General features: G+C 48.1%; 1 protein-coding gene across 6 annotated transcripts in view; it reads left to right on the forward strand.

The window, feature by feature from the left end:
- rubcnl (rubicon like autophagy enhancer) overlaps window positions 1-23,847 on the forward strand; it is a 143,442-nt gene that overhangs the window by 69,537 nt on the left and 50,058 nt on the right. For 5 of the 6 annotated variants that reach the window (XM_038802655.1, XM_038802659.1, XM_038802656.1 and 2 more), the window contains 2 exons: window positions 5,607-5,721; window positions 20,310-20,786. In XM_038802655.1, the coding sequence (XP_038658583.1) occupies window positions 5,607-5,721; window positions 20,310-20,786 (592 nt within the window). Of the gene's footprint in view, window positions 1-4,746; window positions 4,848-5,606; window positions 5,722-20,309; window positions 20,787-23,847 lie in introns of those variants that run through there. The other variant, XM_038802660.1, reaches the window with a different exon arrangement.

Consider the following 23,847-nt stretch of genomic DNA (forward strand, 5'->3'; position numbering starts at 1 on the left):
GCATGTTCACCAGCATGGTGTTTCCCCCCCGGGAGCGACTCCCCCACCAGTTCTGTTCTCTACCCTCCCCTTCCTCCTTGTATGGTGCCCTTTTGTTTCCCCCCCACCCCCACCCCCCATCACAGAGGGGGTCTGGACCTACTGTTGTTGGTAAATGAAGGAACATTATCTTCGTCAAAAGTCCATGTGTGTCCAGTCCTGTTGCTGTTTTCCCAGCCCATTCTTGCAGGCAAACACCTCTGCCTCTCCCGGTGTGGTGAAATAGTGTTCTCTATTTTTATAGGTCACCGAAGGTCTTGCTGCATACAGCATCCTGAATTGTACCTTGCTCCTAAATAGAGCATCTTTGGCTCCATTGAACTCGGCTCGGCGCTCAGCCAGATTATCCCCAATGTCTTGATAAATACGGATTGTTTGCCCTTCCCGTTTGCAGGATTGCGTGTCCCTTGCCCAGTTCAAGGTTCATTCCTTGTCCTGGAATCAGTGGAGCTTGACAACAATCGCTTGTGGTGGTTCCCCTGCCTTGGACCTCTGCTGGAGTTTCCTGTGGGCCCTGTCCACCCCCGGGAGCTAGGGGAAATGTTCTACCCCTGACCAGCAGCCCAACAATCCTAAGGGTCTGACGGCAAGACCTGTTTTCCTGGTCTTCCACCTTGCCTTTGAGCTGCCTCTGCTTCGAATGAGGTGGCCTGATCACTCTGATCTGTGGGTCGCCTTCTCTAGTTCCCGCACTGTTGCCTCTTGTGTCGCTAGCTGCTGTTCCGTCCGCTCCAGCACCTCCTTGAAGGGGGGGCCAAGGTGTCTGCTACTGCTGTCTTCACCGTTGCCATGAGGTCCTCCTTAATGGAGTCCCTAAGTTTTAGGATTTCTCATATCAGGTGCTCTGGGAGGGCCGGCAGTTGGGTCAGTGACTCTGCTTGATCTGCATGTCCTGCTCTCACTCACTCCTCATGTCTATGGTCTCAGCCTTCCTCTCCTGGCTCTCACTGTTTTTGGTGTCCTTTCGGCTTCTTTGCTGGTTTGAGGACATTTCTTCAGGTGCTTTATGTTTCAGGGTGAGGGGGGAGATGGGGGAGGGGGTTTGTTTGCTTAGTGACCGATTTCCGGGTCAAAAGTACCTAGATTGGAGTCTCATGGGGAGAGCCACCTTTCATGCGACTGCTCAGCATATCCCTGCCACCAGGAGTCCCAGTTTGAGCATTCTTGACGTTCTTGCCCTGATGAATACAAAAAGCTTTGACAGCAAGTCTCCTTTTTCAGCAATACAGAAGCAGGACACCTCTTTAGGACAGATTAGGGTTCAGATTTGTTCAATAGTCCATCTCATAAAGCTTTAATTGTCCTTTACACAACTCAGCCCTCCCACCAAGAAGGTTACAATGCTCCTGTTTATTTTTCCAGGCACTGTTACTGCCAGTCATCTTTGCCAATGCTCTCTGCCCAACTTAAATGAGTATGCCACCACCGCCACAGACTTCATCAGCAAATGTGTGGACGACTGCGTGCCAAAGAAAGCAGTACGTATGTTCCCCAACCTGAAACCATGGCTCAATCACGAGATTGACTCCCTACTGAAGGACAGATCTGAGGCGTTCAGGTCAGACGACCCTGACCTATACAAGAAATCCAGGTACGACCTCTGCAAAGCCATCCGAGATGCCAAGAGAGAATATCAAATCAAGCTAGAGTCACAGACTCTCGGCAGTTGTGGCAAGGACTAAACAACGGGCTACAAAGCGAAGCCGAGCAGTATCTCTGGCAGCTGCGCACCCCTCCCCGATGAACTCAATGCATTCTATGCTCGGTTTGAGCAGGTAACCAACAATTCGCTGTTGAGTGCCCCAGCAGCCCATAACTCACCCATACCCACCATCACAGCTTCCGAAGTCAGATCGGCCTTCCTGAAAGTGAACCCTCGGAAGGCGACGGGCCCAGATGGGATCCCTGGTCGTGCACTCAGAGCCTGCGCAGACCAGCTGGCAGAAGTGTTTGTGGACATCTTTAACCTGTCCCTACTACACTCCGAGGTCACCACCTGCTTCAAGAAGACCACCATCATACCAGTGCCAAAGAAGAACCAGGCAACATGCCTCAATGACTGCCATCCGGTTTCCCTGACTTCAGTCGTAATGAAGTGCTTCGAGAGGTTGATCATGAAGCGCATCACCTCCATACTCCCAGAACGCCTTGATCCACTGCAATTCGCATACCATAGCAACCGGTCCACAGCAGACGTCATTTCCTGGCCCTACACTCATCCCTAGAGCATCTCGACAACAAGGACTTCTACATAAGACTCCTATTTATTGACTACAGCTCCGCCTTCAACACCATAATCCCAGCCAAGCTCATATCAAAGCTCCAAAACCTGGGACTTGGCTCCCCACTCTGCAACTGGATCCTCCATTTTCTGGCCAACAGACCACAATCAGTAAGAATGAACAACAACACCTCCTCCACAATAGTCCTCAATATCGGTGCCCCGCAAGGCTGCGTACTTAGCCCCCTATGCTACTCCCTGTACACACACGACTGCGTGGCAAAATTTGGTTCCAACTCCATCTACAAGTTTTCTGACGATATGATCATAGTGGGCCAGATCTCGAATAACGATGAGTCAGAATACAGGAGGGAGATAGAGGGAGAAATTCTCCACAACGGCCGACGCCGGAGTGAAATCCGGAGTGTTTCACTCCGGCGTCGGAGGCCGCTCCTCGCCCCCTACTCTCCCCCCATCGTTGCGGGAATCTCGGCCACCGGGCCTTGACGCTTGCGTCAAAGTGGCGCGCCGAGAATGACACGGCCGGCGGCGCCTAAGTGACGTCAGCCGCACATGCGCAGGTTGGCCGGCTCCAACCCGCGCATGCGCAGTTGCCGTCTTCCCCTCCGCTGCCCCACAAGACCTGGCAGCTTGATCTTGCAGGGCGGCGGAGGGGAAAGTGTGCTTCGTTTACAGACGCTGGCCCGACGATCGGTGGGCACCGATCGCGGCCCAGTCACCTCCTGAGCACGCCCGTGGTGCTCGATCCCCTCTCCGCCCCCCACAGGCCCCACACTTACCTGTCGCGCGCTGTTCACGCCGGCAGCGACCAGGTGTGGTTGCCGCCGGCGTGAACCCATCGGGGTCGTCAGGCCGCTCGGCCCATCCGGGTCGGAGACTCGCCGGTCGCCTGGAAAAATGGTGAGCGGCGATTCTCCGAGCGGCGTGTCGCAAAACGTGACACGCCATTTTGAGGGGGGTGGGAAAATCGCGGGGGTGCCAGAGCGGCCCTCCCGCGATTCTCCCACCCGGTGTGGGGAGCCCAGAGAACCTAGTGGAGTGGTGCAGCGACAACAATCTCTCCCTCAATGCCAGCAAAACTAAAGAGCTGGTCATTGACTTCAGGAAGCAAAGTACTGTACACACCCCTGTCAGCATCAACGGGGCTGAGGTGGAGATGGTTAGCAGTTTCAAATTCCCATCTCCAAAAATCTGTCCTGATCCACCCTGTTGATGCTACCACCAAGAAAGCACAACAGCGCCTATACTTCCTCAGGAAACTAAGGAAATTCGGCATGTCCACATCAATCCTTACCAACTTTTACAGATGCACCATAGAAAGCATCCTATCTGGCTGCACCACAGCCTGGTATAGCAACTGTTCGGCCCAGGACCACAAGGAACTTCAGAGAGTCGTGAACAACGTCCAGTCCATCACACGAACCCGCCTCCCATCCATTGACTCCATCTATACCTTCCGCTGCCTGGGGAAAGCGGGCAGCATAATCAAAGACCCCTCCCACCCGGCTTACTCACTCTTCCAACTTCTTCCATCGAGCAGGAGATACAGAAGTCTAAAAATACGCACGAACAGACTCAAAAACAGCTTCTTCCCCGCTGTTACCAGACTCCTAAATGACCCTCTTATGGACTGACCTCATTAACACTACACCCCTGTATGCTTCATCCGATGCCGGTGTTATCTAGTTACATTGTATACCTTGTGTTGCCCTATTATGTATTTTCTTTTATTCCCTTTTCTTCCCATGTACTTAATGATCTGTTTGGGCTTCACGCAGAAAAATACTTTTCACTGTACCTCGGTACACGTGACAATAAACAAATCCAATCCAATCTGTCCACCCTTGGAGTCAACAAACGTTGTCAGCCCGAGCACGTACATCTCACATTTGGATGACTTTTTAGTTAAATACTGTTCCCCTTTAAAATGCTGATGCCTTGTTTATATTACAGAACCACTGTGGCAAACCAATTCTAAAATACCCCAGAGGGTTGGTGGTATTGTACATCCACCGCAGCAGCAAAATGAAAGGTTACAATGTGCAATCACATATAGGTCCATTGAATTGACCTTGAGGGTTAAAGATCATACAATCCAGTGATCAGGAAATGTGCCATCGTCCAGGAAAGTCAACAAACGTTTGATTCTGCTGATACCATTTCTGTTTCTTGCCCACACATGGCTAGTGCCATAATCCGAAGACTGGAAGAACGATGGCATGGATGTGTCCATATCCAATGCCAGTCACATATGATTGTCTGATGAACATGCAAGCCAAGGTCAAAAAAGGGACCAATTCTATGAAAGCTCACCCTGTCAGCCTGCTGAATGCCAATAATTAGCCTTAAGTGCATGTACTTTGCTCTGTGATCAAAATAGACTCAATGGGCTAGAATGGGGCAAACACCCCAATGCAGATAGTTTGACTTCCCCTGAATCTATCAACTGGGGATAAGACATTGGTGAAAAGAGTAAGAAATTTGAGACTGAAATGGAGAAAGGGAAGATAATTTGTTCCATGGCCTTGCTTTAAAAACAAAATAGTTCAACCTTTGAGAAGTTAGGGTGAGTTATAAAGGGTTTTTGGCCTTGTTTTTGGGAACAGCTTGGAATAATTTTGTTATGATGACATTGCAAGCAAGAAAACAAGCAAATGTCATTTTTATTTGTCCTCTATTGCTAAACTTAGGTAGCATAATGCATTTGACAACTGATACTACTCTTGGATTGCATCCACAATGAGACTGAAGTTCAACTTTGTACATGGGCCAGTGAGCACTTTATAAAAAGACAATACTGGACATATAATGATATAAAGCCATTTTGTGAAATAGGAGAATTTTCTGTAAAGGTTCCTTGTTAAAATAATCAATTGGGGAGAGGAGAAAACAGTTTCTACCCCAGACTATCTTAAAGGGGCACTGTTTTCATTGAAAAGGTTTTTTGGCAAATCTCTCGCTGAGGATGCAAGGAAGCAAAAGGTTCAGTAAGATGTTGCACCTAAGTGATTGGAAGAAATACATCTCAATCACCTGTTGTGTGTTGGCAAATAAATAATGGGCATTTAGTAAACATATTTTTTTCCAGATGGACACTGCTCCTTTAAAAATCCAAGCCTGTTTCAGGAGTATTAGCCCAGGTTATATGGTTGATTGGCTGGCTGTCTCCAGCTCGTTTTTAGCCAATCAGATTGTTTCATTTCCACACACTAAATGTCAGTTAGACTGAGAATCTGTTTCCCGTTGTGCTCCTTCACTGATATAACTCCCATTGGATGATTGACACTGTGCCAGTCTGAACCTGTTTTCTGTATTCCTGACACAGCAGGCAAAGGAGAGTAACTTGCCATCAGTGGCGAAGGCAAAGAATGTATCTTCAGGACACCATCTGAATATCTTGTGCCCTCTACCCCAGTTGCCGCGTACTTCAGTATTGTCAGGTATTTGGGGTTTTTTTTCCTCATATGGTTGCTTCCTGGACTCTGCAATGTTGAATGTAAACATCTTGAGTTGCTTTCCATGCATCCTCTTACCTTCCTTCTATGTTTGTAAGTTAATCAATTGGGGCAACATTAGGTTTTTATTATATCAGTAAACCAGCATAGCTATTCGTCTCTCCTTTTCTGCTCTTAGTCAGGTGTTGGTTGGGTTGGGGATCTGTTTCCCACTGCAGAGATTTTAATTGATTAATGGAGTGTAAAAGCTTGGACTGACTCCCTGCATTCAAATGGGCTCACTTTACCCAGTAGCCCATTGATGGGGCCCAACTGTTCATGGCAGCGCAGTAAGATTGGAGTTACCTCTCGAGGGCCCCCTATGTTTTCTGGCTGCACCTGAGATGCGCAAGATTAGCACCCATAAGGGTAAGAAAATCACAGCTGAGTAAGGCAGCATCTTCTAAGGGTAAGAGTTTGGAGGCTTTATTGATGGCCGTTGCCATTCTCGCCAGCTTGGTACTCCACAAGCCCAGTGGTCGTGGAAGCCCTAAGGGTGTGGGGACAATGGAGACAGCACATGAGATTGGAGGGGTTGTCAGTGTTGTTGTGTTATGCTGCTTCAGATAACACAGGCTGCTACTTGATGCAGTCTTAACTAAAGGATGCTCCAGACTCTGAAATGAGTTCACCATGTTTATTGAACTATTAACACAGTTCTCAAATGAGTTCGACTCTCCTAATCTAACTGTAGTAACTCAGTCTAACTGTACCAGCTTGCTCTAAGCCACGTGCTGGGGTGTGATGCTGCTGATCAACCCTGTCTAACTCTCTAAGTGTCTCATCCCTTTTATAGTGTTTATGTCATGCCCCCTTGTGGTGATGCCACCTGAGTGTCCTGACTGCCCATTGGTTGTGTCCTATTCGGAGTGTTCATTGGTTGCAAGTTTGCATATCATGACAAGTGTGCTCACCGGTCTGTGCCAATCACTGGTTCGCTCCAGCGGGGGTGGGGGCAGCAGGATGGGGACTTTAGGAGGTGGAAGCTGGCAGGGATTGAGAGATTTGGGGATCTCTTCATTCAGGAGGGTTTCCCGAGTCTGGAGGCATTAGAGGAGGAGTTGCCGGGTGGGAAAGGGTTTCGGTACCTACAGGTACAGGACTTTGTCCGGAGGCAGGTTCCAAGCTTTCCTCACCTCCCCCTGAGGGGACTGCAGGATAAGGGAATGCCAAAAAAGGAGTTGATGGAGTGGGAAGGGGCCCTATCTGGGTGAAGAAGAAATGGGAAGAGGAGCTGGGAGGAGAGTTGGAAATCGAATTATGGGAAAAGGCTTTGAAGAGAGTTAATAAATCCTTGTCGTGTGCCAGACTTAGCCTGACCCAGTTCAAGGTGGTTCAAAGGGCCCACATGATGGTAGCCTGGATGAGCAGGTTTTTTGAGAAAGTGGAGGCTATGTATGGACGCTGTGGGGGAAGCCTGGTGAATCATGTCCATTAGTCTGGGCGTGTCTGAAGTTGAGGGGATTCTGACAGGGATTTGTGGATGTCATGTCAGAGGTCCTGGATGGGAGGATGAGAGGGGGTGGGGAAGTCCAATGTTCTGGTCTTCTCCTCCCTGGTGGCCCAGAGACAGATTTTGCTGGGATGGAGAGGCTTGGAACCCCTCAAAGTCAGGGTCAGCAGCATAGCAGGGTTTCTCAGGTGGGAAAAGATTGAGTTCGCCTTGAGAAGGTCAATTCAGAAGTTCATTGACTTCTTCACGGGCAGCACAGTAGCACAAGGGGATAGCACTGTGGCTTCACAGCACCAGGGTCCCAGGTTCTGCGGTGTCTGCACGTTCTCCCCGTCTCTGCGTGGGTTTGCTCCGGTTTCCTCCCACCGTCCAAAGACGTGCAGGTTAGGTGGGTTGGTCATGACAAATTGCCCTTGGTGAACAAAAAGGTTAGGAGGGGTTATTGGGTTACGGGGATAGGGTGGAAGTGAGGGCTTAAGTGGGCTGGTGCAGATTCCATCTGCACTGTATTTTTCTATGTTCTGTGTCCTATGTTCAAGGAAGATTGAACATCGGCAGTAACGGGGGCGGGGGAGGAGGAAAATGAGAGGCACGGTTGTGTAAGACAAGGACCGGGAACTTAGTACAGGGGTAATTAGGAAATGGGGCGGGGGTAATAGGAAACATTGTTTTCCGTTTTTCACGTGCCTCAGCACCGCGGCTGTTTAAGGAATGTTAAACTGTTAAACTGTAAAATGTGAAAATTACAAACGCTTCAATAAAATATTTTCTAAACCAAAACAAGAAAATCCTGGAAAATAGTCCTGGAAACGAGGCTTATTCCTTGAGTGGTGATGAAGCTTGACATTTTGTGAACAATGAAGGTTTAAGTTTTGCAACTCGAGGAAGAGTTTTATTCTTTCCATTTTCCTCTGTCTTTGAAAACACGTGATTTATAGGATCCGGTTCTGTAACTTTGCTCAAGGTCAGTCACACCAGGTTATTCCAGCCTGGTGAGGGGAGAGTCACCCTAAGCCTGACTCTGACATCTCAACTGCCTTTTATAAACTTCCAGTGATGGGTTGTGGGTAATGTTCCCTCTGTAGCCCAGAAAAGCTAAATTGTGGTGCTCACCATGCACTGCCAATTTGGTACAGAACCAGTGTGTACGTTCTTTCCGTTCAACCCCCACACACTGCCATTGGAGGGGGAATAGCAGTGGTGCTCCATGGAAAACACCAGTATGCTTTCAGTTATCTTAAAAGATAAATGAGACGGCTACAGTTTACATGTTATATCTCTTCCCCCCCCCCTTCTGCTGTTTTCGGGTCTTATCAAAGGTCCTTTACTTAACCATGGGCAGTTGTTTGTTGTTTGTCTGTGGGCAGTGCCCTCCTCTCCCTACCCTCTCAGAGTTACTTGGCCTCTCCTCCCTTTTCTGCTCTGCTGATCCTGTTGTTGGCTTGCTTTTTGAGGGTTCTTTTTCATGTGGCCTCCCCTTGGTGTTTCTTCTGGTCACTTTCCCTCCCCCTGGCTCTATCAGTTGCTGGATTCGAACAGGTTGGTGAATGGCCCCCATGCTATGTGGAAGCCATCTTCAGACCCTTGGATGGTGTACTTGATTTTCTCCAGGTGGAGAAATTCTGATAGGTTTGACAGTCAGTCTGCAGCTATGGGTTGTGTGCTGATTGCCAGCCAAGCAGGATTATCTGGCGTGCGATTAGGGAAGCAAAGGTAAGGGCATCAGCCCTTTTCCCCATATGAAGTTCATGTTGGTCCGATACTCTGAAGACTGCTGTTCTTGTGCACGGCTCCACCCTCACCTCCACAACCTTGGATATTTCCTCCTAACCCAATATATCTGGGGCATGCCCAGAACATGTGGTGGAGTTGGCCTGCTCAGTGCTTTGCTCCATCCCCATCCTGTTTCCATACCGTTTCCCCTTGTTTCATCCCACAGGGAGCGCGTCCTTTCTCCGCAGTTCCCCTTTCCCAGACTGTCTGTGTCCAGTAAATCCTCCAACATTGTGTCTCTCGGTGCCCTTGGAGACTTTGTCATCTCCTTTCGGAAAAAGTTTTGGATTGCAGATGTCGGAGTTCCTGTCTGTTCGGTAATTCCACTCCGTCAGCTCCTCGAGGGTTGCTCATCTGTCCCCCGAGTAAAATTCCCTAAACGTCCGTGTCTTCCCCACCCAACTCCCAGTCCTGTCTCCACATCTTAAAGGTGGCGTCTAGCATGGCTGGTGGAAACCTGTGGTTGCAGTAAATGGGGGCCATTGTGGACACTTCGGTCAGACCGAAATGCTGCCTCATCTGTATCCACGTTTTCAGTGTTGCTACTCCCACTGGGCTGGTTGAGTGTTTTGCTGGTGGGGATGGGAATGCTATCCTGGCGAAGGCCCGACGAGTCGTTCCTGTGCAGGAGGACTCCTCTGCCCTACCCATTCCATGTTTGGTTCCTTCACCCATCCCTTCGCGCACTCGGCCGTGGTTGTCCAGTGATGGTATTGACCATCCCTTCGCGCACTCGGCCGTGGTTATCCAGTGATGGTATTGACCATCCCTTCGCGCACTCTGCCGTGGTTGTCCAGTGATGGTATTGACCATCCCTTCGCGCACTCGGCCGTGGTTATCCAGTGATGGTATTGACCATCCCTTCGCGCACTTGGCAGTGGTTATCCAGTGATGGTATTGACCATCCCTTCGCGCACTCTGCCGTGGTTGTCCAGTGGTGGCATTGCAAGTTTGGAAAGGGTAGATCTCCCATGCTGCTTCTCCTTTGATGATGTTGTTTTGGGAATTCTTGGGTTCTTTCTTCTCCACCCTGCCCCCCCCCCCCCCCCCCCCCCCCGCAACGCCATAATCATTTTGTCTATTGCTTGGAGAAAGATCTTGGGGATGTAGATCGGTATAGATCTGAACAGGAACCTGTGTAGCACATTCATCTTGATTGACTGCACCCTCCCTGCCAGGGAGAGCTGGAGTGCATCCCATCTCTAGGTCCTTCTAACTTCCTCCACTTGTGGATCCATGTCCAGTCATAGGCTCAGCATAGGCTATCTGGATCCCCCGGTGGGATTTGTTTTGGGCTATTTTAGTAGACTCTCCAGCTCTGCCCCTCCCCTTCTCTGGTTCACCAGGAAAACTTTGCTTATGTCACCCGTGACGGCTCCAAATTCTCCTCGGGGTTTTGTGATTTCTTTCGTGCCATTTTGCAGGTCTGAGATGTAGAGGAGCAGGTAATCCGTATAGAGTGAGACTCTGTCCTCTTTGCCTCCTCTTCAGATTCCCCTCCAGCCTCTCGCAGCACAATCGCCAATGACTCATTTGCCAAGGCGAAGAAGAGTGGGGACAGTGGGCATTCCTGCCTTGTGCCTCTGTGCAACTGGAAGTATTCGGAGCTGGTGGTGTTGGTCCAAACGCTCACCTTGGGCAATAAGTTGAACCCTGTCCCTAGCCCAAACTGCTGTAGTACCTCAATGAGGTTACTTCCATTCGACTCTGTCGAAGGCCTTTTCTGCATCCAGGGAAACCTCTCTCCCAGGATAGGGTCAGTATCACATTCAGCAGCCACCTGATGCTTGCAGTTAGCTGTCTATCCTTAACAAAGCCCGTCTAGTCCACTGCAACCACCTCTGGGACGCAGTTTTCCAGTCTCTTGGCCAGGACTTTTGCGAGTATCTTCGCGTCCACATTGAGCAGCAAAATGGGTCTGTATGATCCACATTCCATTGGGTCTTTGCCTTTTTTGGATATCAACAATATCGTGGCCTGTGTTCCTGTAGGAGGCAGAGTGCCCCTTGCTCGGGAGTCTGCAAACATCTCCCGCAGGTGTGGCGTGAGAGCTGGCACGAATTTGTTGTAAAAGTCTGGCCCAAACCTACTGTTTGGGTCCTGGCGCCTTCCCCGCCTGCTTGGGGCTGATGCTCTTCATGACCTCTCCCAGTCCTATTGGTGCTTTCAGCTCCCTCCGTCTATCATCCCTCCTGACTGGCATGGCCAGTCCCTCGAGGAACCAGGGGCTGGTTTAGCTCACCAGGCTAAATCGCTGGCTTTTAAAGCAGACCAAGCAGGCCAGCAGCATGGTTCGATTCCCGTACCAGCCTCCCCGGACAGGTGCCGGAATGTGGCGACTCGGGGCTTTTCACAGTAACTTCATTGAAGCCTACTCGTGACAATAAGCGATTTTCTTTCTTTCTTTTCTTTCACCCCGAATGTCCGTCGCGGGGTTCGGAGGTGTACAGCCCCTGTTAGAAGGCCTTGAAAGCTTTGTTGATCTTATTGGTTTGGCTACCATCTGCCTCTGCTATCTTTTACCCGGGATATTTCCCTCGTGGTTGCCTTCTTTCTCAGCTGGTGAGCCATGTTCATAAAAGGTACCCCATGTCTGGTGGAGTTGGTACACTGCCTTCCTGGTGGATAGCAGGTTAAAGTCCATTTGCAGCCTTTTACTTTCCGCCAGAAGCTCTATGGTCGGGGTCTCGGTATATTTTCTGTCGACCTCCAGGATAGAGTCGATCAGTTGTTGCCTAGCTGCCCTCTGAAGGATTTAACCATTCGATTACCAGCAGCACTTTGCGATTACTGGAACTCAGTAGAAATTTGAGTTAAAACTTGTCAGGTGCAAACAAGAATTGTTTTATTTGTATTACAATTGAGTCATTTTAAAGTTCAGCCATCATATGGCTCACAAAGAGGCAATTTGTAGACAATTGAACTTTCCCAGATAAAATTTTACTTGCTGAGGCAAACAGCTCGAAATAACTTCTTGGAGTTGGAAAGTGAAATATGAAGGACAGGTTGATAGATAACGAATAGTAAGTCCAAAAGAATGTAGAATGATCTGAAGAGCCAGAGAGAGCGAAAAAAGAGAAAACGGCAAAAAATCCATCACGGTTATACCGAGTCATATCTGGTTTCAGGCATCTAATTACACCCTAATTTAATCCTAATTGGTTTGGGTTGAAGTCAAATATATTTAATTCGATGTTCTAACTGTCCATCTTTAAAATCCATCAATAGTCTAAAATGTTTCAGTCTGTATATCACAAGTGGCCTGAACAATAGCGCCTTTTAAGTTACTGGGCTCTCGTCACCTCGTTGCCATGGATTCAGCCCTTGTCCTGTGGTGATATGCATCACTGTAGATACACAAAGGGTTAATGTAAGTACACAGATACTAGATAGACACTAGAGGGAGCACCAGAGACGTGACACACAGATAGGACACGACCAATGGGCATTCATGATACACACACAGATGACACTACCACAAGGGGGCATTATACAAACACATATATAAAGGACACAGCACACATGATCTTCCTCTTTCCAGTGGGGACACTCAGTGAGTACAGACACAGGGTTGATTCAATATCACACCCACCATGTGGATTGTAGCAAACTGGTTTGTCAGTCTGAGTAGCTATAGAAGGATTAACAGTAGTGGAGAACCTGAGTAGGAGAATTGTAAATAGTACAATAAATGTGTTGAAGTTATCTCCTTTGTCAGAGTGCACATCAAGGAAGCCGCTTATGCTGCGCCAAGAGCATAACAAGACATGTCCTTGGAGAAATGTAGTGAAAAGTGCTTGTTTTATCAGACTTCTGTGTTTCTAGGCCTAATCCAGGGAGGATTCCGAGGTCAACCTACTGAGTTTGGACAACAAGTGCTTTTAACATTGCTGATTTCCAAGGACTCTACCCTGCCTTAGAGAGTCTGAGATGAAACCTGGTCATTTATATGGATAGTGTAGCTGATGTGTAAATAAGCAATTATTTGCAATACTCATTTCTACCTTTGCAGCAATGTGCATTTTTTTATAACAATTGGGTGCAATTGCCTGAGATCTAATGTAGGGCACAATCTAAGAGGGGCAGGAGTAGGCCTTGTGGTTCATTGAGTCTGCTGCACCATTCAAGAAGCTCACGCTTAATCTTCTATAAATAACTCTACCTGCCTGCCTAGGATTCCAGTAGTACCCAAAAATCTATTGACCTGTGTGCATCCACGACCCTCTGACAAACCCTTTTGTGAAGTGTGCCAAAATTATTTTCATCACGGTCTTGAACGGTGGACCTCTTTTTATCGCCTAGTTCGCCCCTCTACTTGGGGCAAATGGACTCTTGGCATCTACTTTGCCCACTCAGGATCTTGTTTGTTTCAGTAAGACCATCATTCATTCATTCATTCATTCTTCACTCCAGAAAGAAATAGACCATTTATAAACAATTCTACTGTGCCTCATCTCATGAACTTTCACCAAACCCTCCTATTTGGGTAAGGAGACCAAAGCTCTACACTATGTAGTCTCATCAAAGCCAAACAATTACAGCAAGACCTTTTTTACTTTATACAGCAGCCCATTTGATCTAAAGGTGAACATTTGATCTAAAGGTAAACATAGAAATTTTCTTCCTATCTATTTATCCTGAAAAAATGTTTTCTGTCCATTAACCAATCCTCAATTTGTACTATATATTTCCCCCGATCTTCCGCAGTATCTTTTTTGGAAATGCATTCACTGGTTTTCCCCCTTACTACCCTGCCAGTTACATCCTCAAAACCAATGATTTCCCCTTTCATAAATGAGTTGATTTTGCATAATGCAATTTTCCAAGTTCCCTGTTACCACTTCCTTAATAGATTCTGACATTTCTCCTACTTGATGTAAGGCTAACTGGCCTATGGTTCCCTGTTTTCTCTCACTTCTTCTTTCCTTCAACATTGGAGTTGTTTTCTACCTTAAATCTTGGGAGTTGTAGAAAATCAAAAATCGTGAATCCACCGTCTCTGCAGTCATCTCCTCAAAACCAAGGAATTTGTTGGCTTTTTTGTCCCAATTATCGTTCTTGTTACTTTGAAATCCTCACTCATTAGACCCTTGGTTCCCCAATTTCTTGCATGCGTTATGTATCTTCTACTGAGGATTTTCTCCCTAATTTCCCATCATATCCCCAGGTTAACTTCTCCCTCCTTTTGTCTGAGGTGCCCATGTTTACTTTTCACTAATCTTTTTTTTAAACTTTTGCTCTTGCAATTCTCATACTATTTTCGTTTTGGGCATATGAACATAATGTGAATTGGGAGCAGCAATCTCCCCTGTATCATACAGCTTGTTTCCCTCAGCTGGTTCCTTCAAATCATAGTAAAGTTGTGGTGTAGAAAGAGGCCATTCAGCCCATCACGTCTAAGCTAGCTCAAAATTTTAATCCCACGTTCCAGCACCTGGTCTGTTGCCTTCGAGGTTACAACTCTTTAGATGCAGATCCAGGTACCTTTTTTTAAATGGGTTGTGTTTCAGCTTCCACCACCAACTTGGGCAGTAAATTCCAGAACCTGCCCCTGGGGTGAAAATCTCATGTACCCTGTAATCCTCCTACCAATCACCTTTATATCTATGCCCCTCGGTAATTGACCCCTCAGCTGGGGGAAACTAGTCTTTCCTGTCTACCCCAATTAGGTCACCCCCTTACCTCCTCTATTCTAAGGAAACAACTGTGGCCTATCCAATCTTTCCTCATATACCTGCAAATTTCAGGCCCTGGTAACATTCTCTTAACATTCTTCTAAATCTCCCCTGCATTCTCTCTCGAGCAGTGATGGGAAACCTGGGCTAGTGAGTGGGCTGCATGAGTGACCCTACTTCATCCCAGTGGCCCACAATATTGAAATCTGGCTTGTTTTACTATTTTATTTTTGAAACATATTTTATTGGAATATTTGCACTTTTCAGGACAATATAAAAACAATAATAACCAGAACAATAACAATACCCATGCATATATCACCAGTTGCCACCACGTCTGACAGGCCCAATACTATCATTTTAAAAATTTAAAAAAAAATTTAGAGTACCCAATTCATTTTTCCAATTAAGGGGCAATTTAGCGTGGTCAATCCACCTACCCTGCACATCTTTGGGTTGTGGGGGTGAAACCCACGCAAACACGGGGAGAATGTCCAAACTCCACACGGACAGTGACCCAGAGCCGGGATCGAACCTGGGACCTCGGCGCCGTGAGGCAGCAGGGCTAACCCACTGCGCCACCGTGCTGCCCAATACTATCATTTCCTTACATTAGTTACATTGGTGTGTATCATTTTTTTAAAGTATCTGTATTGGGCTTTTTAATGTTTAAACTTTGCGTATTTGTAATTACTGCCAGGACACCAACCCTCGCCCACCAAACAGAGGTTTGTGAACTTCCACATGTCGGGGAATCTCCCCTCATGCCCCCTTTATCGAGAACGTTATTTTCTCTAGTTTCAGGAACTCTGCCAGGTCTCAGAGCCACTCCGAGGCCTTGGGTGGTGCATGCTGATTTCCCACCTAGCATAAGTCTTCACCCTGATGATCAGTGAGGCAAAGGCCAGGGCATCTGCCCCCCTCCCCTGTCCAGAGCTCTGGGTGCTCTTGACAGCCCAAAGACTGCCACAGATGGGCACTGCTCCATCTTGACCCCCCCCCCTCCCCACAACCCTGGAAATGGACTTGGCAAACACCATCCAAAACTCTGTCTGGGGCAGGACCAGAACACGTGGGTGTGGTTGGCAGGGCTGCCCTGACACAGCTTGCACTTACCCACCTTCAGGGAAGAACCTGCTCATGTGTGTCTTAGTGAGGTGTGCTCTGTGAACCACCTTGAGTTGCATCAGGCTTATCCCGGCACAGGAGGAAGTGGAGTTGATCCTGTGCAGCGCCACATCTCCACGCCCCCCCCCCCCCCCCCCCCCATTCTCATGCCCAGCTCCTCCTTCCATTTCCATTTGGTGTCATCCAGTGGTGTCCTGACCTTTTCTGAGTCATCCATAGATGTCACCACATTTCTTGTCCCCTAACCAGTCCAGCTCTACCTTGTGTCTGGGTCTCTGGGGAACGTTTTTGCCTCCTTGCTTGTTCTCTTCGGGAGTTGGAGGCCCTCGGAGTTCCCTCAGGGTCACCAGTCTATTGTCCACATACATACCCTCTACACTTAGTTTCCCTCTGTCCTCCCTTCACATCCAAATGTGGTGTCTATCTGTGAAGGTGTGAACCTATGGTTGTAGCAGATGGGGGCCTCTATGGCATTTGAACAGGTTCCATGTTTTTAGTGTTTGTGTCCGTCCGCCCATTGGGACCTAGTCTGCCTCCGGTTCTCTCAGCCAACCCCTCACCCTCCATGTTTGCAGCCAAGTGGTAGAATAGGAGGTTCGGCAGGGGTATGGCTCCCCAGAAGAAGGCCATGATTAACTTGTCGACCATGGTGAAGAAGGATTTGGGGATGAAGGTCAGGAACAATCTGAATACAAACAGTAATCTAGGCAGTATGTTCATTTTTACCATCCTGTTCCATTCCAACTAACGATGAGGGAGTGAGTCCCATCTTTGCAGGTCCCTCTTTATCTCCTATAACAGACAGAAAATGGAGCCTCGCCCAGGTGTGGCGCACTTGCATCCTCAGGTAGCTGAACATGGTTTGGATCACTTTCAATGGTAGTTCTTCCAGCTTCTCTCCTCTCCCCTTGGGGGTTCACCGGGAAGATTTTGCTCTTTCCCAGGTCTTGTTTGAAACCTGAAGGCACCGAACTCCCTAAGGAGTCCTGTTATCTTTCCCATGCTGGCTAGGTAGTTCGACACGTAGACTCTTAGGCCATCCATATGCCCGTCCACCACTCTGCCGATCTAAGGGCGACGGCCAGTGGTTCGATTGCTAGTGCGAACAGGAGTAGGGATAATAGGCACCCATGTCTCATTCCGCTGTGCAGCTAAACTTATTCGGAGCTGGTGGCGTTCGTCCATACGCTCGTCGTAGAGGCACTGTACAGGAGCTATACCTACATGGTGACTCCTGCTCCAAACCCAAACCATTCAAGCACCTCCCATGAGGTACTTCCATTCTACTCAATTGATTGCAGGCTTTCTCAGCATCCAGGGAGACAATCACCTCTTGCTGTCCTCTCGTGGGAGGGTCAGAACTCCCCGTTCTGGTTTCAGGTTGCATAACCATCAATGGCTTGGGATATCATTGTACAGAATTTCCCCGTCCTCCTCCCAGTTCTGGACACATATTTACCAGGACTACCCTTTCCGCTGACCATAATGTATTGCCCCCCCCCACCGGTTCCGTCGCTGTGCTCGTAACTCTGTATGGAACTGTACTGTTGATTAGTGTGCCCCCCACTCTTGTCCTGGTGTCAAAACATGAATTAAATGCTTGTCTTACCCAGCCCTTCTTACCTGCAGTTGGTCCCTCTCAAGTGTGTCTCCTATAGGAAGGTTATGTCCACCCTCCGACTCTTGATGGGCCAGGACTCTGGATCTCTTCACCAGCCCACTGAGACCCTCATTTTCTATGTTACTATCTGGATGTGCTAGTGGGGCGGAGGGGGCTGTTCCCTGCGCTACTCCTGTGGGGTCAACCATGTTATCACCCTGTGGGCCTGACCCTGTCCATCCAGACCTGCTGTTGCTCATGGGCCATTCAAGATGGCCACAGAGTACTTCCTCACTTCTTCCATCTCCCATGTTTTGTCTGCTGCCCTTTGTTGCCCCCTCTGCCAGATGCTCCCCCCTCCCGGGAGGTGTGCTGCGGCCTCCTTCAATGTAATTGTAGCAGTTCCCCCTGGGTGGCACAGTGGAGCCATGGTTAGCACTACTGCCTCATGGCACTGTGGACCCAGGGTCGATTCCGACCCCGGGTCACTGTCTGTTTGGAGTTTGCACATTCTCCTAGTGTCTGTGTGGGTACCCAAAGATGTGCAGGTTAGGTGCATTGGCCACGTTAAATTGCTCCTTACTTGGAAAAAAAAATGAATTGGGTACTTTAAATTTTAAAAGTGCAGATGGATGAGTGGGGGGGATCGCGTTGAAACTTGCACAATACTGAGAAGCTGAGTGAACGTGGAGAGGATGTTTTTACTAGTGGGAGAAACTAGAACCCGAGGGCACAGCCTCTGACTGAAAGGATGATCTTTTAAAATAAAGATGAGGATGGCGGGCCTGTGCTACACATTACCATAGAAGGCTGTGGAGACAAAGATAGATGACCGAGATAGATGGATTCTTGATTGATTATGGGGAGAAGGCCGGAGAATGGGGATGAGAAACCTATCAGCCATGATTGAATGGTGGAGCAGACACGGTGGGCTGAATAGTCTAATTCTGCTCCTATGTCTTTTGGTCTTTTGTAAGGATCGGGAGAGGTATCCTCGTGCAGAGGTGGTGGTTCAGCTATCTGAGTGAGGGACAGCAAATGCTGGCAGTTCTAACTCTGAATAACTGTGGGACCAAGTCCAGGAGCTGCACTGCACATAAGGTGTCATGATATGCAGACATGTAGATAATGATATACAGACAGGCACAGACTGGCAGCAAATGAACACCGACAACAGGGCATGACCAATGAGCAGGCAGGACACTCGGGGGTGGTATCGCATTATAAAAGACACGAGGCACTCCCACTTGGCCTCTTTCCACTGATGAACATCTACAGAGTGAGTCAGGGTGTATGTACAGTATCACACCTCCAGCACGTGGCTAAGAGCTAGTCTGGTTCAGTCAGACAGAGTAACCACACTTGGGTTAGCAGAGAGTCGAACTCCTAGAGAACTGTGCTACTGGTTCAATAAATCAGATTGAACTAACTTCAAGGTCTGGAGTATCTTTTGGTTAAAGCTGCATCCAGTTGCAGCTTGTTATCCCAGAGTACATAACATTGCACCTTTTTTACAAGGCTAGGATGGGGGTTATGAAATTTAGCAGGTGAAGGATGCCAAGACTTGAGGTGATGATTGATGGGGTAGGATGTGGACAGTGAACACTTCATAGCTTTCGGGAAAGGTTTGGAAAAATTGAGCATTTCGGTAATAATAATAATAATTGCTTATTGTCACAAGTAGGCTTCAATGAAGTTACTGTGAAAAGCTCCTAGTCGCCACATTCCGGTGCCTGTTCGGGGAGGCTGGTACGAGAATTGAACCTGCGCTGCTGATCTTGTTCTGCATTACAAGCCAGCTGTTTAGCCCACTGTGTTAAACCAGCCCCGAATGGGCATGAGTGAGAGGTAGGGAGCAAAGTCAGCCAGAAGAGATCAGGAAAAATATGTCCTTTGTCATGGACAGTCGGATTGAAGATGTGCAGCAGAGAAGTGAAATTGTGCAGTTCACCTGGTAGTGGTGAAAAGGAGGGGTTTAGGGTTTCGTATTACTCCAGGGTTCACACAGTGATGCAGGGTTCACACAGTGATGCACTATCAATTACGACGAGACGAGAGTAGAGTGTAAACGAGGCTTTATTACACAGAGATGTGTAGCCTCCCGCAGCTGCTGCTGAAATGGCTGCAGCTCAGAGAGCACACACATTTATACTCCGCCTACTGGGTGGAGTCAGCAGGCAGGGATCTACCCCCGTACCTGTAGTACAGGGGCCTTACTGTAATACACCTTGTATACAATATATGCAACAGTGGTGACTACCACACAAAGGTAATCCGAAGATTGGCTGAACGTGAGGAATATTGCTTGAACTGGTGAACCAGATGTGTCAGGATGGTCAGGCCCAATAAAACCTGTGACCCTTGCATTTGAGGCAAGGAAACTGGGCATAGGTATTAAATGGGTGGGAGAGGGAAAAAGGGAGTGTGGATTGGTAAAACAACAAGGACAGAAGGTGTCCAAAACAAAGTAACTTTTCAGCTGGTTGTTTTGAGCAGTAGTGGGGAGGTAAATTTAGGGAATGACAGCTGGACTGGAGGTGGCAGATGTCAATGCTGGTCCTGCTTAATGCAACCATATGGAAACAGATTTATAATCAAATTCCGAATTTTTTTTAAAATCCTCCTATTCCTTGCACATCACAAATGGGGAGGGGGTGTGCATGATTTAAGTTGAGCAGTATCCCACCCTGTCAGCAATAGATTCCTACTCCGAGTGCCTACATCTTTGCTGCAAGATTAGTAATCCCCCATTGCTGGAGCTAACCTCTGCCCATTAACAAACTGGAGACCAGATGCCTTCCATTGATCAAAAGCTTGTTGCCATTGTCCTGTTGCAAATTATATCTTCATTGAAATCACTGGCAGTAGAATTCAGCTGACCCTTGTTTGTGTTTTATTGTGCCAGATGAATACTCCACACCAGCAGTGATGGGCCAGACAGCAGTGAGTTCAGGACGGCACTCCAACAATCCAGAAGCCATCAAAGAGATCCTGATTTCTGTGTTGCAAACCTACGATGGCTTCAAACCACCACCTACGGAGAACTGTACAGCTAATGCAAGGCTTTCTTCATTCACTGTGTTCCAAGATGAAGATCCAAAGAGGTTTTGGAACAGCCGTGGTGAAGATAATGATGAACACCAGCAAGGTTTTGGGATTCCAATGATTACCTCCAAAGAAGGCTCATGCAGCAGCAGTTTGTCACTATCCCTCTCGCCTGAAAAGTCCTCTGGTCTAGTATTCAATCCCTTCAGTAAACTCTTCCCCTCTGTACTGTCTTCAGCTTCCAGGTGCATGAGTGTCACTGGGGTTCCACCTGTGGTGTCAAAGACCGATGCGTCATATTATCAACGCTCGCAATCTGATTCCAACATCCATTCAGGTAAAAGATATTTGTCTGAATAATAGTAAATTGTAGGTTGTCCTTAATAATGAGAATTGCAATTGGTGCAGAGTGAAGTATGAATAGCAGCAAATCCCAGTTAGGCAGAATGGCTTGTTTGATTAATCATCTTGTATCCTGTTGCTTTTTCTTTCTGTAGGGCAGGATTGCGCTGAGATTTGTTATGTCATGTTGTTCCTTTCGTGTCTTGCTTTACGCAGTATAACATATTTTCTGAACTGCATTGAATGTTTTCCTAAGCTATGATATGCCTATGCAGAGGCATTTCAAATGTTGTCCAGTGATGGAATTTAATGCTCGAGTGACAATTGAATTTCTTGTAAAGTTGCTGTTGAAGATTGAGGTGTTAATTCACTTTGAAACAGCGTTTCCAAATATTGAACAGGTTAATGCATTAATAAAGTATCACTTTTTGAATAGTTAAACCAAAGCTATTGGGGTCAGGCTCCCTACTTTGGATCAGTTTTGTCACTATACTGGGACAGTAATATCCAGAGCTGAGATGTTAATTTCCAGTCACCTGGCATTGCTGTTTCCCACAGGTGGATCATTCATTTACATTTGTAAAAAATAAAAAATGTTTTTTTTATTCTCTTCCTTTTTCACATTTTCTCCCAAATTTACACCCAACAATAAAGAACAATCCATAACGAATGTAATGTCAATCCCCATATCAATGACAATGATCCCATCCTCCCACCAAACCCCCAAACATTAGCCCGCATGTTAACATAAACAAATTTACGATGGAATCCAATTCTCGAAAGTGCATAATGAATAACTCCCATGAATTGTAGAACCTCTCCATCCTTCCCCTCAGTTCAAATTTGACCTTCTCAAAGAATTCCAGCCGGTTTCTCCCCCCCCCCCCCCCCCCCCCCCCCCCACGCCAGGGCAGAGTGGAGAGTTGATCTCCAGCCGAACAGGATCTGCCTTCGGGCGATCAACGAGGCGAAAGTTATAACATCTGCCTCCGTCCCCGTTTCCGACCCCGGCTGATCCGACAACCCGAATATGGCCTCCCGAGGGCCCGTTCCAGTTTCATGTTTACCCTAAAAATCTCCTTCCAGTAATCCTCCAGCTTTGGACAGGATCAAAACATATGAACGTGGTTGCACCCCCTTCCCCCTCAACGTTCACCCACATCTTCTACCCCTTCAGAGCCGGCGCATCCTCGCCCTTGTAAGGTGTGCTCTATATACCACCTTCACACGAGGTGGAGGTGTTCACCCTCCGGAGTACCTCACACCAGAACCCCTCCTCCATACCCCCTCCCAACTCTTCCTCCCACTTTGCCTTGGATCCCTTCCAGCGGTGCCTTATTTTCCAAATTAGCCCTGTAAACCACCGATACTGTCCCCTTCTTCAGTCCCCCTGTCATCAGACCTCCTCCAGCAATGTGGAAGCCAGCTCTACTGGGAAGCTCTGTATTTCCTTTCTGACAAAGTCTTGAACCTGCATGTATCTAAATATTTCCCCGTGCTCCAGCCCATACTTTGCTCCCAGCTCCTTCAATCCTGTAAACCGACCCCCAAGAAACAAATCTTTTATGTCCTAATTCCTTTCTCCTCCCATCTCTGAAAATTTCCATCCCACTTCCCTGGCTCAAATCTATGGTTCCCCCGAATTGGCATTTCACTTGACCCTGCCCCCAACCCAAAGTGCTGGCGAAACTGCCTCCAAATTCTCAATGAAGCTATCACTACCGGACTCTCTGAATATCTCACCGGGGCAGTTGGAAGTGGCGCTGTTTCTAGCGCCTTCAATCCTGATCCCCTACCCAAACTCTCCTCCATTCTCACCCATTGGGAGTCAACCCCACTGACCCAGCTCCGTACCTTCTCCACATTCACCGCCCAGTAATACATCAGGTTTGGAAGACCCAAACCCCCTGCCTGCCTTCCTCTCTGTAGTAGCACTTTTCTCTCTGGCCATCTTCCCTCCCCATCTGAACGAGGTAATCATCCCTTCTCTAAAAAATGCCTTTGGCAGGAAAATCGGCAGGCATTGGAAAATAAATGCGGCAACACTTTCATTTTAACTGCCTATATCCGACCCGCCAGTGACGGAGGGAGACCATGCCTCCGTGCCAGATCAGCTTTCACCCTTCCCACCAAACTAGAAATGTTGTACCTACGGAGCCCCACTCACTTACTTTTAAAAAAAATATATATATATATCTTTCTTCAAGACTTTTTACATGTCAGAAGACCAAAACATGAACAGAAACCACAAGCCCCAACGACCCCCGATACCAACACCCTGCCTTCCTAATATCTCCCCTGAATCCACCTAGAAGAAATCACTGAATAGTTTCCACCTCCAGGTGAACCCCTCCTCCGACCCCCACAAAGCGAGCATGACCACCTCCAACTCCAGGAATTCTGGCAGGTCACTTGCCCATACCCCAGCCTTTGGAGGCTCGAGTCCTGCCAACACAACAAAGTCCGTCTCCGGGCTATCCGGGAGGTGAAGGCTAATACATGGCCTCTCTCTCCACCTGGACTCCCAAGATATTCCAACATCCTGAATATCGTCACCTACAGATTCGGGGCCAGCCCCAGAATCTTGGACATAACGTCCAATAACCCCTCCCAGAACACCCTCCGCTTTGGACACTCCCAAAACATCTGGACTTGATCCGTGGGGCCCCCCTGCACTCTGCCCACACCTATCTTCCACCCCTACAGAGAACCAGCCCATCCTCGCCACCATCATGTGGGCCCTCTGCGCCGCCTTAAACTGGATGCTTCTTAACCTCACATGTGACGTGGACGCATTCCCCCCTCCGCAGGGCCTCTTTCCACATCCCGTACCTCCCCTCGCAACTCTCCTCCAACGGTGCGCCCTTTCTCTCCATCAACTCACTGTAGATATCCAACACCCGCCCCTCCCCAATATCATCCTCTGTCAACAACTTGTTCTGCAACACCGGAGGCAGCAGCCCCAGGAAGGACGGCACCTCTGTTCTCACAAACTCCCTCACCTGCAGGTTCCTAAAAACAATCCCTTTTGGCAACTCATAATTTTCCTCTAGTCC

Source organism: Scyliorhinus canicula, chromosome 7 (genome assembly GCF_902713615.1).
Source record: "Scyliorhinus canicula chromosome 7, sScyCan1.1, whole genome shotgun sequence".
NCBI lineage: Eukaryota > Metazoa > Chordata > Chondrichthyes > Carcharhiniformes > Scyliorhinidae > Scyliorhinus > Scyliorhinus canicula.